At 34.7% G+C, this 15834-nt stretch overlaps 2 protein-coding genes across 3 annotated transcripts; both read right to left on the bottom strand.

Moving 5' to 3' along the window:
- Positions 1 to 1502: 1502 nt before the first annotated feature.
- On the bottom strand, positions 1503 to 3664 carry LOC105125809 (protein FAR1-RELATED SEQUENCE 6-like). Its single transcript, XM_011026433.1, has 3 exons — positions 3497 to 3664; positions 2507 to 3100; positions 1503 to 1817 (listed from the first exon to the last, which is right to left on the bottom strand). Exons 2-3 carry the CDS (start codon positions 3059 to 3061, stop codon positions 1599 to 1601), a joined length of 774 nt encoding a protein of 257 aa, XP_011024735.1. The 5' UTR covers positions 3062 to 3100; positions 3497 to 3664; the 3' UTR covers positions 1503 to 1598.
- Positions 3665 to 4339: 675 nt separating this feature from the next.
- Positions 4340 to 6608, bottom strand: LOC105125808 (protein FAR1-RELATED SEQUENCE 5-like). 2 transcript variants are annotated; one of them, XM_011026432.1, is made up of 5 exons: positions 6480 to 6608; positions 5925 to 6307; positions 4697 to 4914; positions 4540 to 4555; positions 4340 to 4496 (listed from the first exon to the last, which is right to left on the bottom strand). In XM_011026432.1, coding segments are annotated over exons 1-3 (588 nt in total). In that variant the 5' UTR covers positions 6481 to 6608; the 3' UTR covers positions 4340 to 4496; positions 4540 to 4555; positions 4697 to 4710. The 2 variants fall into 2 exon arrangements, with proteins under 2 accessions (XP_011024734.1, XP_011024733.1); XM_011026431.1 differs by having other exon boundaries at positions 4340 to 4555; positions 6480 to 6607.
- Positions 6609 to 15834: the final 9226 nt, after the last annotated feature.

The raw sequence follows: 15834 nt of genomic DNA, 5'->3' as shown, positions 1-15834 counted from the left end.
CATGTTACACTGTGCATGCTAATTAATTAGCATGCACAGTGTGTAAATATATGTTTCCCATTGGTTATTGTTGAAACAAAAGTAGTTCCTGTTTATTTGTGATTATTGAGTTTACAACACAGTAAAAAGTGAGACTTATAAATAGTTAACAGTTTTTTTTCCATAATTAAATATGTTTTTTTTTCTATAATCAAATATATATTTATTGTGTTTTATTTCAACCGTAGTCGTAGCCGCATAGTCAAATGAATTTTTAGTCAGTCTTGTTTAAAAATACAATAAAAATTATATTTTAAAGTATTTTTTATTTAAAAATATATTATAATAATATATATTTTTTATTTTTTAAAATTTATTTTTAATATCAATATATCAAAATAATTTAAAAACATAAATAAATAATTTAAAATAAAAAAATTTAAATTTTTTTAAAAATATAATTTAATCACACTTCCAAACACACTATTAGAAGAGAGAGAGATACACTAGAAGGGGAGAATTATTAGTTCTAGTTCATACATGAAAAATTCATGGTTTTAGTATTATAGTTTATAGTGTTTTTTGAAAATACTTTTTAATTGAAAATACATTAAATTAATATTTTTTTCAGATTTGTTTTTAATATAAACACATAAAAATCATCCAAAAATAACCAAAAAAAAAAAATTCAATTTAATGGCTTTTCAAATAAAAAATTAATTTAAAATGCACTTTGAAAAATAGATTGTAATGCAAAAACAATCAGTGACCTAGCAATATTTGATGCTTGTCATTTTTTTTCTTTCTGGTTTAGAAATTTGTGTGAACATTATGCCGTAGCTTTTCTGATTTGAGTGCAAGCAGAATTTCAAACTTCAGAAAGACCTGCTCTGGTTCAGGATTGTCATTGAGTTGGTTTTTCTGGCTGGCCCTTAAACGTAAAGTTCAGCTTATAAATAATAGAAATACCAGGCTCAAGTCCAACAATTTCGAGCTAATGTTTGCTTTTTACACATTTCCTGCTGTTGGATTGAAACAGATTTCAGGATGTTTTACTCCAAAGCAATTACTGATCTTCCAGTATTCTATTATTACCTCTGAAACTGATATTCCTTTCGAGCCTCCAAATGCACCCATCACCACCGTGTCATCTTCTCCGGTATGTTAAACCTTGTAGCCAAGAAGCATTGGTCAGAACTGTTGACACTCTCGTCTTACTTGCAGAGTTACCTACACTTGCACATCATGATGGATTCCGTGATTCTGTTGTCTTGCTATAGAAAAAAAATGAGCTAGCTATCGCAACAGAGGGAGTCTTCGCCTGTTAGTTGCATGGACCAGTGGATAGCCTTGGATATTCTCGGAATGGCAGTCCACACAGAGGAACTGTCAATTATCAAAAGGAAAATGCAATGTAACGATTCAATGAATATGAGGAACAGACCATTCCGTCCTTGTATCAGTCTCCACACATTACTCTCTCAAAACTGAAATAGACTCGGTCGAGTGGTTTGCCAAGGTTGAAAATCAAAGTGCGTGGTATTCTTAATGATCCAAGTTAAATATGAGTTGAAGTATTAGTAAAAAAGCAACTATGAAAAGAATGAGCACTGTTTATTCTAGACATATTTGCAATCCGAATCCTCCATATCATTTTCAAGTTCTTTCACATTGTTAACAATATCCTGAACTTTATTTGACAAATGAATAGTATGTTCCTCAACATATGACAACACCATGCGTAATTGTTCCTGGTAAGCGGCACACCTACGTTTACATCGTTGCTTCTCATTGTTTAGCTCAATAGTCAGTTCTCGTATTCTTCGATCCTTTTCATCCTGGGAAACAAAATATCTTTTAAATAGGAAACAAATCAAATACGCTAGAGAAAAATGTTAAATAAGCTGGGGAAGTATTTGCCTTCAGTGGTTCATATGCTTACGCCATAACTCATCTTCCTATCACCAAAGTTTTATGATAAAAGGAGAACGATGAATGTTCACTAATCTTTGTTCAAAATTCATCTTCTAACCTAGGTATTTACATAGTAGTTACCACAACAGTATGCATCCACCACAACATTCAGTTCTTATCAAACACATGCCCCCCTGATTGACTGTGCCTAAAAAGCCCAAACACCAAGCCGAGACTACTCTAAGTTAGTCTGCTGAAAGACTGGACATCAACTTTATAAGCCTAATCACCACTGAAGCACATAATTTTAAGACTATAGCACCAAATTGAATTGCTTGAGACAAATTACAACAAATAGTTCAATCATATAAATGTTGTATACAGCTTTACTCTATAGTCTAAACTCTAAACATCTTATGAGGTCTTTGCAATTACCATGACCGAGCTAGAAAGGTTCTAACTAAGGGGTGTGTCTTCAATACTGTGATTGAATACAGAATTTATTCAAGCAAACATTGAGGTTAAGAAAAACTGGGGATACGGTGGTTTGGTTGTCACAGGCAAAAGAAGGCAGAAGAATGCTGTATGGAAAGTGACTTCAGAGAAAACATACCTCACTGACCAAACTTTTTGCAGATCCTCGCCATGGTACTTTACTAGGAGACATCAATTCATGATTGTGCTCTGCAATGAATTTGGTAACAACCCATGTAATCCCATCTTTTAAAGCAATTCTTAACATTGCTTGACAGCCTTCTCGGGTTACAGGTGGTGGAGGAAGAACTCTATCTTTCCTGTATACATATTTCTTTTCACGAAATCCTTCTTTCGAACAAACAAAATCCTGACCAATGACCATATTATTTATTCGAGAACGCCGGTTATGATGGATACGCACTGTAAATCCTGTACGCCGTCCGTGAGCAATATAAAATTCTCGTGCATCATCTCTTGACTTGAACTCCATGCCGGTGCAGGGTTCCATAGCATCATTTATTGAACCTGAAGTTTCACTAGACTGTTCTATAATCTTGTCAACCTCGTCCAAACATAATTCAATATTTTCTGAAAGTTCATCGTCCACAAACTCATTTTCACCATAATTTTCAACAACAAAACAACTTTCGGTTTCGTCCAAATCAAATGCTTGCTTAGAAGTGCTGTCCATTGTACTCTTCAAATTTAGACAAGTCTATCCATCCATCAACTACATACAGATGAAACCAAAATAAAATCACTCATTTACTAAATTATTTTGGATAAATAATTTATAAAATTCAGCCTTTCAGCTGAAAAAAGAGGAGAAAAAAGCAAAAGAAACACAATACTTCGTATAGAACAATCCCTCCTATACTCAGCTTTCATTTTAAAGGCAAAGGCTAAACAATATATTTCTTAAGCCTATATATATATATATATATGTAGTGAAATAACCTATGGTTACATTCTAGCAATATATATATATATAGTGAAATAACCTATGGTTACATTCTAGCTCTTTCTTTTCTCGGTAACCAAACGGAAAAGGGCTAAGTAAATAGTTTCTTTTTTAAAAGAAAGAAAAAAAGAAAAGGGATGAAAATGAAGGCGGTGATGAGCTTACCAGCAGAAGCAGTAGAAACCCTAGGATGGCAGAGTGTTTAAGAGGCAGCTCCAACATGATGCACCGCTGGTGTATGCGATCGATCACCTCCTTTTGTCTTTTTATCCAGCGGGCTGGGCTTCTTGGGCCCACTTTAACCTTCAATTTTAATTTCACTTGCCCAAGCCCAACTCACAGAAAAAAATAATGTTTTTTTTTAAATCAAAAGTCCATTAAATCTCTTTTTTTATTTAAAATTAATTTTTTTAATAATTTTTATATATTAATATAAAAACAAATTTTTAAAAAATAAAAAATATTTTTTTAACAAAACTTTAAAATTAATTCCCAACATATTCTCAAACCTTTCACAACTTTCCCCTGCGGCGCTTTGAAGAAAGTTCCTGTGCGGGTGAACCTGAGATGCATCGCAGCCAGCATCCAACCGAAAGGAGTACATTATTTGACCATATAAGCAGGAAAACATATACTTTTTTTGCCTCCAGTACCGTAGAAAATAATGATCAATAATGATCGTTTCTTCTGCACCACTATTCCAGCATTGATCCTAGGCACTTGTAGTGTTAAGTTACCACACATACATCACCACAAGGGATAACTCAATTAGCCCAGTCTTAGGTTACTCTTGGATTTGCTTTTCAGTAATCACGAGTTTCTCATAGCCATTAAAATTTTATATAATTATTAACTTTAAAACTTATAAAATTAATCAAAATAAATACAAGCTGACTTAAACACCCATATTAATTAAAAAAAAAAATTACTAGGCAAACATTACAGAAATCATGAGATGGCCGAGTCAACATATCTCTAGGAGTTTACTGGAGAAGATTACTATACAACTGGAAGAATCCCAGCAATCAATTTATGCTGGCTCACCAATTAATGTTATTTTGAGCACCAACATAGAGCTGTGTCCAGAAGTGTATATTTCAGCTCTGGGCAGGCATAATGGCAATAGCCACGAAGTTCCAAAGCATGACTTGAGGGCCTAGCACCATTTGGGCTGCTCCAGTTTCCCCTCCGGGGCTTGTCTCATCTATTTTTGTTATCTACCAGCTGACAGAGAAAGAGAGAATTTAGATATCATAATGAATAATGCTATAAGGCCGAATCCTAAAACATCTTGAGCAAAATAAAATGGTTCTGTGGCATATTCTGAATGATCAAAAGCTTTCATGACCAAAAGTAAATACTAACGTTAAACACCAGGGCTATCTACGGCGGGAAAAGTTTTGCACTTCTGATTCAACTTTCCTGACATTGTCAACAATAAGTTGAATTTTTGAAGCCAGTTCTTCTGTTTGCTCCTCAACGCTATTCATAAAACTGACTAGTTTTTCACGATAAGTTGCACATAAATGCTCCTGATGCTCCAACTCTTTCGTAAGCTCTTCAATTTTCTTATCCTTGTCACCCTACATGCTCAAAAAAAGCAAACAATTTGCCAAGGAAACTGAATCAAATCACAGTAAATATGTGAAACTCTACATAAATGTTTTGTGATTGCCAGTTCTGCCAAACACAAGGAGCCACCAGGGAAGGATCAATAGACTGTCTACCCATACTACAAATGTGGTGGCCAACTAGAGACATCCCAGCAAAGATCGCACTCATAAAGCAAATCATCTAACTTTCATTTATCCTGATGCAATGATTTAATTTCACGAAAACACACAGCATAGATAAATGCATACAGCTGCTGAAAGCCTGAAACACTCAATAAAGGCAATGGGTGTATTACAATTAAGAGCTGCACACAACAAAGCGAGTGATAATTAATGGATGTAAGAACAGCAAATAAGAGTTTTAGATATAGTTAATGGCATGGCTAAGAGTAAAATGCAATACAACAACACGGCCTTTTGTAGTAAGGACTGTAAATAGAACATCCTGTCATACTGAGATGATGGTAAGCCTAAGGCCACCATATACCAGTCAAAACTTTTAACAGTACTTGATTCAGTAAGAAAGGGGATCCTTTTACACACGCACGCAGTTTTCCGGTTTCTTTAAGCATTGAGAACGATAAAAAAATGCAAATCAGGCAACCACTACATGACGGGGATAATCATTATATACATGTAAGCCAAAACCTAACCCTCCCCACTAAACAGTCTTAGGAGTAGCTAAATAGAGAAAGCACGAGCTGTCTCCACAGCGAGATCCGTAATTTAATCCGTAGAAATGTACATACTCTAGCAGCGATTGGGATTTCACAGAAAAATCCGGAAACAACTAGAGTTATTAATTACATATATGCAATTCATGTATTCCCATTTAGCACCGCTATAAAGATTCATGTATTCGCATTTAGCACACTACAAGGGATACAAACAAGAACATATTTCTAATATATAAACAAACTTAATGACTGTTGAAAACACAAATTATGAACAACCAACCAAGGTATGGTAGAGATACTAACCGATGAAGAGAACCCAGAAGCAGTAACAACCAAAGGATGATTATGATCCTTTTCAAATCTAGTAACGACCCATTTACCAGACTTGTCCATTTTAACCAAGATGGTTGCTTTGCAACCTTCTCGCGCACTGGGCCTTGGCTTCTTGTCCGGACCAGGACCAACTATAGTCCTATTATTTGGAGAAAAACCCTGTTTGTTACATCCAAGACGACGAGCAAGAGTTCTCCCATCAATCCCAGAACGACGACGCTGCATAACACGCACAACAAATCCTAGCCGTCTAGCATACTCTGAGTAGAACTTCCTGGCAGCATCTTCAGATTCAAACTCCATACCAACACAAGGTTCTACAATTCCAGCTTCTTCTTCTTCTTCGACATCCACTGCAACGTTAATTAATTAGAACAGCAGCAATAATCTCTTATTAAAAAAAAAAGACTAAAAATCTTTTAAAAAGATAAAACTCATATGATATCCGGCATTCATGGTAAGCTCCATCGATCGATGGGTCGAAATCGGGCAGTTGGGTAGAGGAGAGAAAGAGAGGCAACTTACTGAGAATCGAAAGAGAGAGCGGAGTTGAGGCATCCAAATTGAGAGTAGCCAAGCGATCTTCTTGTGAAATCAGTAGTAGTGTAGGTGTTCCATTTATATTAAAATTACCACGCGTCCATTAATTTTAACAAAATTAATTGACTGAGAGATTAAAGAATAATAACAAATGAAAAGTTATACGTCATTAATTTTTCCATACAAGTGTATGATTGAGAAACCAGACCCCAACATCCTGGTTTTAAAACTCGGGGGTGTACCTTAATCAAACTTCGGGTCATGAACTACTAAAATTAATTTAAAATAAATAATGTTTTTTCATTAAAAAAATTAATTAGTGGAGGACTAGTTTTAGCATGGTCATGATAGGCTCGACTATGTTAGTTCATTAATTCAGGTTTTTAATTATATCAGTCAGAATATTTTTTTATTAAGATAGATATTTAAACCAGTTTGTTATTTATTGATTAATTTCATAAATTTTAAAATTAATAACTATAAATTTTTTTAATGATTTTTAAAAAAATTAAAATTAAAATTATTAAAAAATAAATTTAAAATTTGAACCATTAAACTACTCCAGAATTATTCATCAAGATTTTACTATTACACAGGAACTAAATTTCCTCTAAATTATGGTTTTTATGGTAATTAGTTGTTTTGTATGAGTCATTTTGTTGAAGCCTCTTTTTGCTTTTCTAGTACCAATAGTCACTAACGAGAAATTTAAAATTTGATTGAATGGTTATCCTCTCAAATCTGAAGCATGCATTTCATAGCCATGAACAATTTCGAGATAGCACGAAAAGAATCAAAACTTCAACTGAGGCATGCATGTCTTTCTGAATTACTTCACAGAGGCCAATTCTTCTAGTAGCCAAAAAGTTACGGCCATGGGGTTTTGGGCATTTCTTGTGTATATAAAACCTGGAAAAAGATGTAAAGATTCGAGAATTGACTGCTCAGCTACAACGAGATCGAAAGCGATCCGCAGCTTATCAAGAACAGCTTGTTATGGGTTTAAGAGATATGGAGGAGCTCTCCATCACCTACCAAGAAACATTGTTCAAGGTGTAAGAGAAACCGAATCGAAGAGGTAGCTTCTGTCGGCCTTGTTTGATATTTTCTAGTTGGCTTGTCCCTGTAACAATGTCCTGGAGATGCTGTTACCTTTCTTCTACGATGTGGCCTGAACCTGTAGGTTGAGCCGAATCATCCTCTACTTCATGAAAAATCAATGAAATCGGCCGGATTTCTGATCTTTCTCTGTTATCAGTCTGGCCTTTTCTAAATTTTCTTACCAGGAGACCGATATCCCACCTACTTTTACCATTTGAGACACATCTATGGAGCATAGTCAGATATGAACTCAAAAATCCTGAAAAAGAGCTTGATTCTTTTTCCAGTATTCTTGCCAAGAGACTGAGAGAGAATCTGGTGCAATCTCTCCATGCCAATATCCCTGCAAATGCAAGTCCTTGACAGGCTGATCTCTTTAAACCATGCCACCTGTAGCTTATGCTGTTCTTCCCTCGTCCAAATGGATTTTAGGAAACCATTGCTGTATAGTTTGAACTTTACGAATTATTTTGTGAAAACCTTGCTGCCTCCTCTACAGGCCCTCGCAGATTACCACCGGGCAAGCCATATGCGTAAAGGAAGAACCCATTGCCACAACCTTGAGTGAAAGAAACTTCTTGAGCTAACCTGCGAGGTATACTTTAATTGGTAAGTTTTGAGTTTGGTTTTTAAAGATCATCAGTTTGAATCTCATAAATTTTAGGGTCATTAGAGACTTATATGATTATTAATTTCAGGGCCTATAAAATTAGTTCAATTAAGCGCAAACTAACCCAGACATTCACGTTAATAAAAAAAAAAATTCCGGTACTAGCTTGTTTTTTTTTAAGACACAAAACTCTAAGCTAGTTATTGATTTCTCTAAACTCTTGAAAGGTTAATTTTTCGTGAAGTAAACAAATGTGTTTGATTTTCCTATTTATGGATGAAAGGAAATATATCAATATAAAGAAGTTTCTGTGAGGCAATTAGTGTTAACATGTAATTAGCCGAATTAAAGAATACTTTTCCATATACAAAAGGTATATTTCATAGGAGTTTTAAAAGGATACACATTAAGGTATTCCTTTTAGAATAGGAAATTTATTCCTTTCAGAACAGGAAACCTGTAAACTGCCATATATATGTTTGCCTATATAAGGCATTCCTCCAAGAGAGAAGAATAAGAAGCACAGTTGAATAAAACCTAAACTTTAAACTTTATCATGGTATCCGAGTATAGTTAAAATTCTTCTCTCTTTATAGCCCCCATCCGGAATTAATCTTGAAAAAAAGGACCAACTATGGATGATACAAATACCTCTATAAATCCTATAAACCATACTCTAGTCTCTGTTGAATCACCCAACCTAAACAACTTACCCTTTGGATTCAAATTGAATGAGACAAGCTTCAACTGGTCATAAATGATTGAGCTTCACACTGCTGGGTTGAACAAACTTAGCTAATTAAATGGACAGAACACTAGAATGGAATAAGGAAATCTCGGTTACTGAAGATGGTGCATTAAAGATGCAGTGGTGCGAGGAAGGCTGCTAAAAACCATGAAGCCCCATCTCATCAGCTTATTTATACACCTTTCATCAGCCAAGGAAATCTGGGACAGTGTCACTTAAACCTTCTATGATGTGGCTGATGAGTCTCAATTTTATAAGTTATGCTGCAAGGTAACAAAAACAAAATAGAATGGATGTCCAATTAACTTATATGATGCAAAACTTAACAGCGTTTGGCAAGAAATTGATAAACAATGACCAATTAACATGATGTGTACTACAGACCTTAGAACCAGACAAGAAGAAATTCAAAAAGATTGGATTTATGACTTTCTCGCGGGACTAGATGAGGTATTCGACCCAGTACGCAGTGATCTTCTTCGCATGAAATCTGTTCTAGGTATTGAAGAGTGCTTCTATACTGTTCGATGAGAGGCTCAATGCCAAGTCACCATGCTTGGCACAAAGAACACGGGTTAAGGTACTTTCATGGCAATGATTTCCAAATCCACTGCCTCCTCTAACTTTCACACCTTTACAGCTGTTAAGGAAGTAGAAAAGGATAAATTGCGTTGCAATCATTGTAATGAAAGTCTTTATACCAGAGACACCTGTTTTGAAATTCATGGCTATCTTGAACGGTTATTAGAAAAATGAAAGTATAGTAAAGCACGTAGCAATAAACATCCAGGCCAAGCAAAATCAGCCAATACGGTGGAGATTCCTTCTAGTGTTGCTGCTATGGCAACAAGTCAAAGAGACCATATTAAACCAAGTGAAATACTCTCTTAAGCCAATATAGCTGACTCCCTTCTAACCTCAGAAAACACTGGAATGATGTTTTCTACATTCACGGTTCAAGATACAAGTTGAATCATTGACTCAGGGTGCCACAAACTATATGATTTACAATAAATCATTATTTCAGTATGTGACACTTAGACTTGTTAGCTGAAAATGCTCAAAATTGGGACACCGCGGGTACATATGAGGCACCGAGTAAAACTCAACCTCATACATCTAGTGGAGGTATGTACAACCTTAGGGAAGATCATGACCTTCAAGCCAAGTTTGCATCTTTAGCTAGAAAAGTCGAGGCACTAGAATTGAAAAAGAGTGGTCAATTAAAATCTGTTGAAAACATTGTGTGTCAAATCTGTGAAACAAATGAACACTCAACCAACGATTGTCCAACCTTGCCTTCTTTTAAAGAATGTCTCCATGAACAAGCCCATGCTTTAAACAGTTTTCAAAGGGCCAACCACAACCCATACTCCCAAACATACAATCCTGGTTGGAGAAATCACCAAAATTTTAGTTGGAAGAGTGACAATGCACAAACTTCACAACCACCGTTTCAAGCACACCATAATTTCCAAAATTCTCATGGATATGCACCTCCTTATGCTCCACCTCCTACAAGAAATTTTGAGGAAACTTTGTATGCATTCATTGAAAAGCAAGAGACAATCAATACTCAACTTGCTCAAAACATGATAGATTTTAAAGATACTCTTGCTAAATTAACATCTGCTCTCAGTTTCCAAGAGAAAGGTAAGTTTCCATCTCAAACACAACAAAATCCCAAAGGGCAATACAATGCAAATGCAAGTAGTTCCGGAAGCCAACACATGGATCAAGTCAAATCAGTCACTACTCTGCGCAGTGGTAAGGTTATTGAAAAACCCTCTCTTGAACCTTATGAGAAAGATGATGAGTCAATCTCTGAGGGTAAGGAAGGGGTTGAATCTGAAAATTGCAAAGAAACGACTGATTCACCGCCAGCACTTCCATTTCCTCAAGCCATGACCAAACAAAGGAAAGTCAATCACAATTCTGAAATTTATGAAATTTTCAAACAGGTAAGGATCAATATACCTTTGCTGGATGCTATTAAACAGGTTCCTTCCTATGCTAAATTTTTGAAAGATCTATGCACTGTGAAGAGGAAACTGAATGTGAAAAAGAAAGCCTTTCTAGCCGAACAAGTAAGTGCTATTCTTCAGAACAATAATGCTTTGAAATATAAAGACCCTGGTTGTCCTACAATTTCTTGCTTTATTGGAGAGCATAAAATTGAAAGAGCCTTACTTGATCTTGGTGCTAGTGTGAATTTACTTCCATATTCAGTTTTTCAGAGTCTCAATCTAGGTGAGTTAAAACCAACTTCTATAACTCTTTTACTTGCCGATAGATCTATAAAAGTGCCTAGAGGAATAATTGAAGATGTGTTAGTACAAGTCGATAAATTCATTTATCCTGTGGATTTTATTGTCTTGGACACACAACCTGTTGAAGTATGTAATTCATTTCCTGTTATTTTAGGACGTCCATTTCTTGCAACTTCTAATGCATTGATTAATTGTAGGAATGGACTGATGAAGCTATCATTTGGAAACATGACATTGGAGATGAATATTTTCAACATTTGCAAGCAACCTAGAGATGATAATGATTTACAGGAAGTGGACTTTACTGAAAAATTAATTCATGATCAATTTCCAACCACTTCCAATGAAATTGAGATTGATGAATCTGATGATTTGGAAATGATTTATTTTCAGGAAGAATCAAAGACAAGTAATTGGAGGCCACAAATTGAGGAATTGCCACCACGACCAATTAAGTCCATACCTTCAAGTGTTCAACCACCAAAACCTGATTTGAAGCCGTTGCCATCCAATCTCAAATACTCATTTTTGGGAGAAAATGAAACTTTTCCGGTAATAATCTCTTCCAAACTTAATGCACATCAAGAAGGTAAGTTATTACAAACTCTGAAAATGCACAAAAAAGCATTAGGATGGACCATAGCTGATATAAAAGGAATTAGTCCTTTGATTTGTACACACAGAATTTATTTAGAGGAAAATGCTAAACCCTCTAGAGAAATGCAACGAAGGCTAAATCCTAATATGAAAGAAGTAGTGAAAAATGAAGTCATTAAGCTTCTAGATAATGAAATCATTTATCCTATTTCTGACAGCAAATGGGTAAGTCCTACCCAAGTTGTACCTAAGAAGTCTGGAGTCACTGTGATAACAAATGAGAACAATGAGTTAATTCCCACTAGAACTGTTACTGGTTGGCGCATGTGCATTGACTATAGGAAACTTAATTCAATGACTAGAAAAGATCATTTTCCTTTACCTTTCATGGATCAAATCCTAGAAAGAGTTGCAGGTCATGAATTTTATTGTTTCCTAGATGGCTATTCGGGTTACAACCAAATTGAAATTGCATTGGAAGATCAAGAAAAGACTACTTTCACATGTCCATTTGGTACTTTTGCATATCGAAGGATGCCTTTTGGATTATGTAATGCACCAGCCACATTTCAAAGATGCATGCTTAGTATATTTAGCGATATGGTTGAACATTTTCTTGAGATTTTCATGGATGATTTTTCTGTTTTTGGCGATTCATTTGATGATTGTTTGACTAATTTAGGAAAGGTTTTAACCAGGTGTGAAGAGAAGAATCTTGTGCTGAATTGGGAAAAATGTCATTTTATGGTAACAAACGGCATTGTACTTGGTCACATTGTTTCATCAAAAGGAATTGAGGTTGACAAATCTAAAATTGAGTTAATTGCAAACTTGCCAACACCAAAATCTCTTAAAGATGTTAGATCATTCCTGGGACATGCTGGTTTTTATAGAAGGTTCATCAAAGATTTTAGTGTAATATCTAAGCCTTTAAGTAACCTTCTAACAAAGGATACTATTTTTGAATGGACTGAACATTGTGAAGAAGCCTTTGTTAAACTTAAAAACTTGCTTACTTGTGCTCCTATCATTCAACCTCCCGATTGGTCATTACCTTTTGAAATAATGTGTGATGCTAGTGATTATGCCGTAGGTGCTGTTTTGGGACAAAGAAAAGATAAGAAACCTTATGTAATTTACTATGCAAGTAAAACTTTAAATAGTGCTCAAATGAATTGTACCACCACTGAAAAAGAATTACTTGCAGTAGTATTTGCATGTGAAAAATTCAGATCTTATCTTGTTGGCTCACCTGTTGTTGTTTTTAGTGATCATGCAGCATTGAAATATCTTCTTTTTAAGAAAGATTATAAGGCTAGATTGGTGCGGTGAATTTTGTTACTTCAAGATTTTAATATCACAATCAAAGACAAGAAAGACATCGAAAATGTTGTCGCAAATCATTTATTAAGATTGACAACAGATTTGAAAACTGACATCACACCAATCAATAACTACTTTCCTGATGAATCTTTACTTTTTTATCTTTACAATGCCTTGGTTTGCTAATATTATTAATTTTCTTGTTTCAAAACAATTACCAACTCATTGGAGTACCCAAGATAAAAAAAAAGTTCTTGAACGAAGTGAAGAACTTTTATTGGGATGACCCTTATTTATTCAAATATTATCCTGATCAAATATTTCAAAGATGCATTCCTGATAATGAGGTAAGTAGTGTTATTAAATTTTTTCATTCTGAGGGATGTGGGGGCCATTTCTCATCAAGAAATACAACTGTAAAAATCTTACAAAGTGAATTTTACTAGCCCACCATGTTCAAGGACTCACATGTATTCTACAAGACTTGTGAGAATTGTCAAAAGTTAGGATCTATTTTAAAACGTCGCATGATGCCTTTAAATCCTATTCTTGTTATTGAGATCTTTGACTATTAGGGTATAGATTTCATGGGTTCATTCCCTTCATCATTTGATTTCTTGTATATATTAGTCACAATGGATTATGTTTCAAAATAGATGGAGGCAATTCCAAGTCAAAACAATGATCACAAAATAGTGATAAGGTTTTTGAAAGAAAATATTTTGAGTCGATTTGGAATCCCTCGAGCCATGATAAGTGATGGTGGAACACATTTCTGCAACAAGCCATTTGAGTCTTTAATGAAGAAATATAGAATCACACACAAAGTTGGTGGAACACATTTCTGCAACAAGCCATTTGAGTCTTTAATGAAGAAATATGGAATCACACACAAAGTTGCCACCCCTTATCACCCTCAAACAAGTGGACAAGTAGAGCTTGCTAATAGGGAGATCAAACATATTTTGGAGAAAACAGTGAACCCTAATAGAAAAGACTGGTCTTTAAGATTTAATGATGCGCTTTAGGCTTATCAAACTACTTATAAAACATTATTAGGTATGTCCTTATAGACTAGTCTATGAAAAACCTTATCACTTCCCTGTGGAAAAACTTATTGGGCTATTAAAGCTTTCAATTCAAATCTTGATGATGTTAGTCAACTGCGAAAATTACAAATAAATAAGCTTGAGGAAATAAAAAATGATGCATATGAAAATTTATGAATTCATATGCTAGTCAACTGCGAAAATTACAAATAAATGAGCTTGAGGAAATAAGAAATGATGCATATGAAAATTCAAGAATTCATAAAGCAAGAATCAAAGAGTTTCATGACAAGAAAATACTAAGAAAAACATTTAATGTTGGTCAAAAAGTCTTGCTTTATAATTCTTGACTCCATTTATTTTCTGAAAAACTAAGATCAAGATGGAGCGGTCCTTTTATTATGAAACATGTGTATCTATATAGGGCTTGTGATATCGAGAATCCAAAGAATGATAATATTTTCAAGGTAAATAGACATCGTTTGAAAGTTTACTTTGATAATTTTTCAGTTGAAAATAACTCTATTGAATTGGGTGATCCTGTACATAAAGATTGATTTTTTTTTCCTCACATTGTTTTTATGTTTTTTTAGTGATTTTTGCTAGTTTCTCTCATCCTAGTCAAATGGCGAACAACGATATTCGATGACTTAAATCAGTTCTTTCAGTTTCCCATAATAACTGATATTTGTGTATATATTTGTGCAATTTTTTGAATCTCACTTCTAATGCTCATTTGAAAATGGACACCACTCTTGAAAAATTGAAAAAATATTTTCTCGCTTTGCCATAGAATGCGATTATAAAAATTTACCGTGCTAGATGTGCAAGATTGAGGTTGTTAATGAATCATGGAATTCCTGAAGATATTTGCTGGCTGATTGAAGCAAAGGTCATACTATTAGGTAAGTCCTCTAATTCCTTTATTTCACACATGTCTGAAACAAGTAAAAGCACTTTTATAAAGAAACGTCATGCAAAACGACTGAAAGTCTGTCACAGATATGTCAGATGGATTTGTAATGCAACATGTTGTTTTTTAGGAATGATATCTGTAAACCGTGAAGATAAAATACAATTCATTAAGGATGACCTGAATAAGGGGTCTTTAAATAATCTTCTATTAATTCTTGAGACGCATCATAGTGGAGATGTGCATCGTGCAATTCATGATTTATGGCCACAATTCCATAAAGAACATGCTCGATATAGTCATCAAATAAGAAATATTTGTGTTTTCGGTGGATCCAGTCCTGGGAAAGAAAAGAAGTTTTTAGAATCAGCAAATCATCTTAATTAGGTACTAGCTGAGAGAAAGATTCATTTAGTATACGAGGGAGACAACCTTGGGTTAATGGGGGGTGTCCCTGACTGCATTTTTAGGAGGTAGTCAAGTTATGGAGGTTGTCCCTAAAACTTTAGCATTAGGGAACATCATTGGAAAAACAATTGGAGAGGAACTATAGGTCTCCACAATGTCTGCTCGAATGAATACAATGTTTAACCATGTTGATGCCTTCATTACCTTACCAGGTGGTTTGGGCATATTGAAAGAGATCTTTCATATTTTCTCTTGAGCCCAATTGTATATTCACCATAAACTCATAGGTTTGTTAAATGTTAATGGTTATTATGATAAGTT

This window comes from Populus euphratica, unplaced genomic scaffold, assembly GCF_000495115.2.
Source record: "Populus euphratica unplaced genomic scaffold, PopEup_1.0 scaffold58.1, whole genome shotgun sequence".
Classification (NCBI taxonomy): domain Eukaryota; kingdom Viridiplantae; phylum Streptophyta; class Magnoliopsida; order Malpighiales; family Salicaceae; genus Populus; species Populus euphratica.
This window is presented reverse-complemented; position numbering and strand designations above follow the sequence as displayed.

Excerpts from the sequence above, each read along its gene's own strand:
- LOC105125809 (XM_011026433.1), bottom strand. The coding sequence starts at position 3,061 with ATGGACAGCACTTCTAAGCAAGCATTTGATTTGGACGAAACCGAAAGT. Across the intron at positions 1,818-2,506 it reads CAAAAAGTTTGGTCAGTGAG|GATGAAAAGGATCGAAGAAT; the intron begins GTATGTTTTCTC and ends TTTGTTTCCCAG.
- LOC105125808 (XM_011026432.1), bottom strand. Across the intron at positions 4,915-5,924 it reads CTTCTGGGTTCTCTTCATCG|GGTGACAAGGATAAGAAAAT; the intron begins GTTAGTATCTCT and ends TTGAGCATGTAG.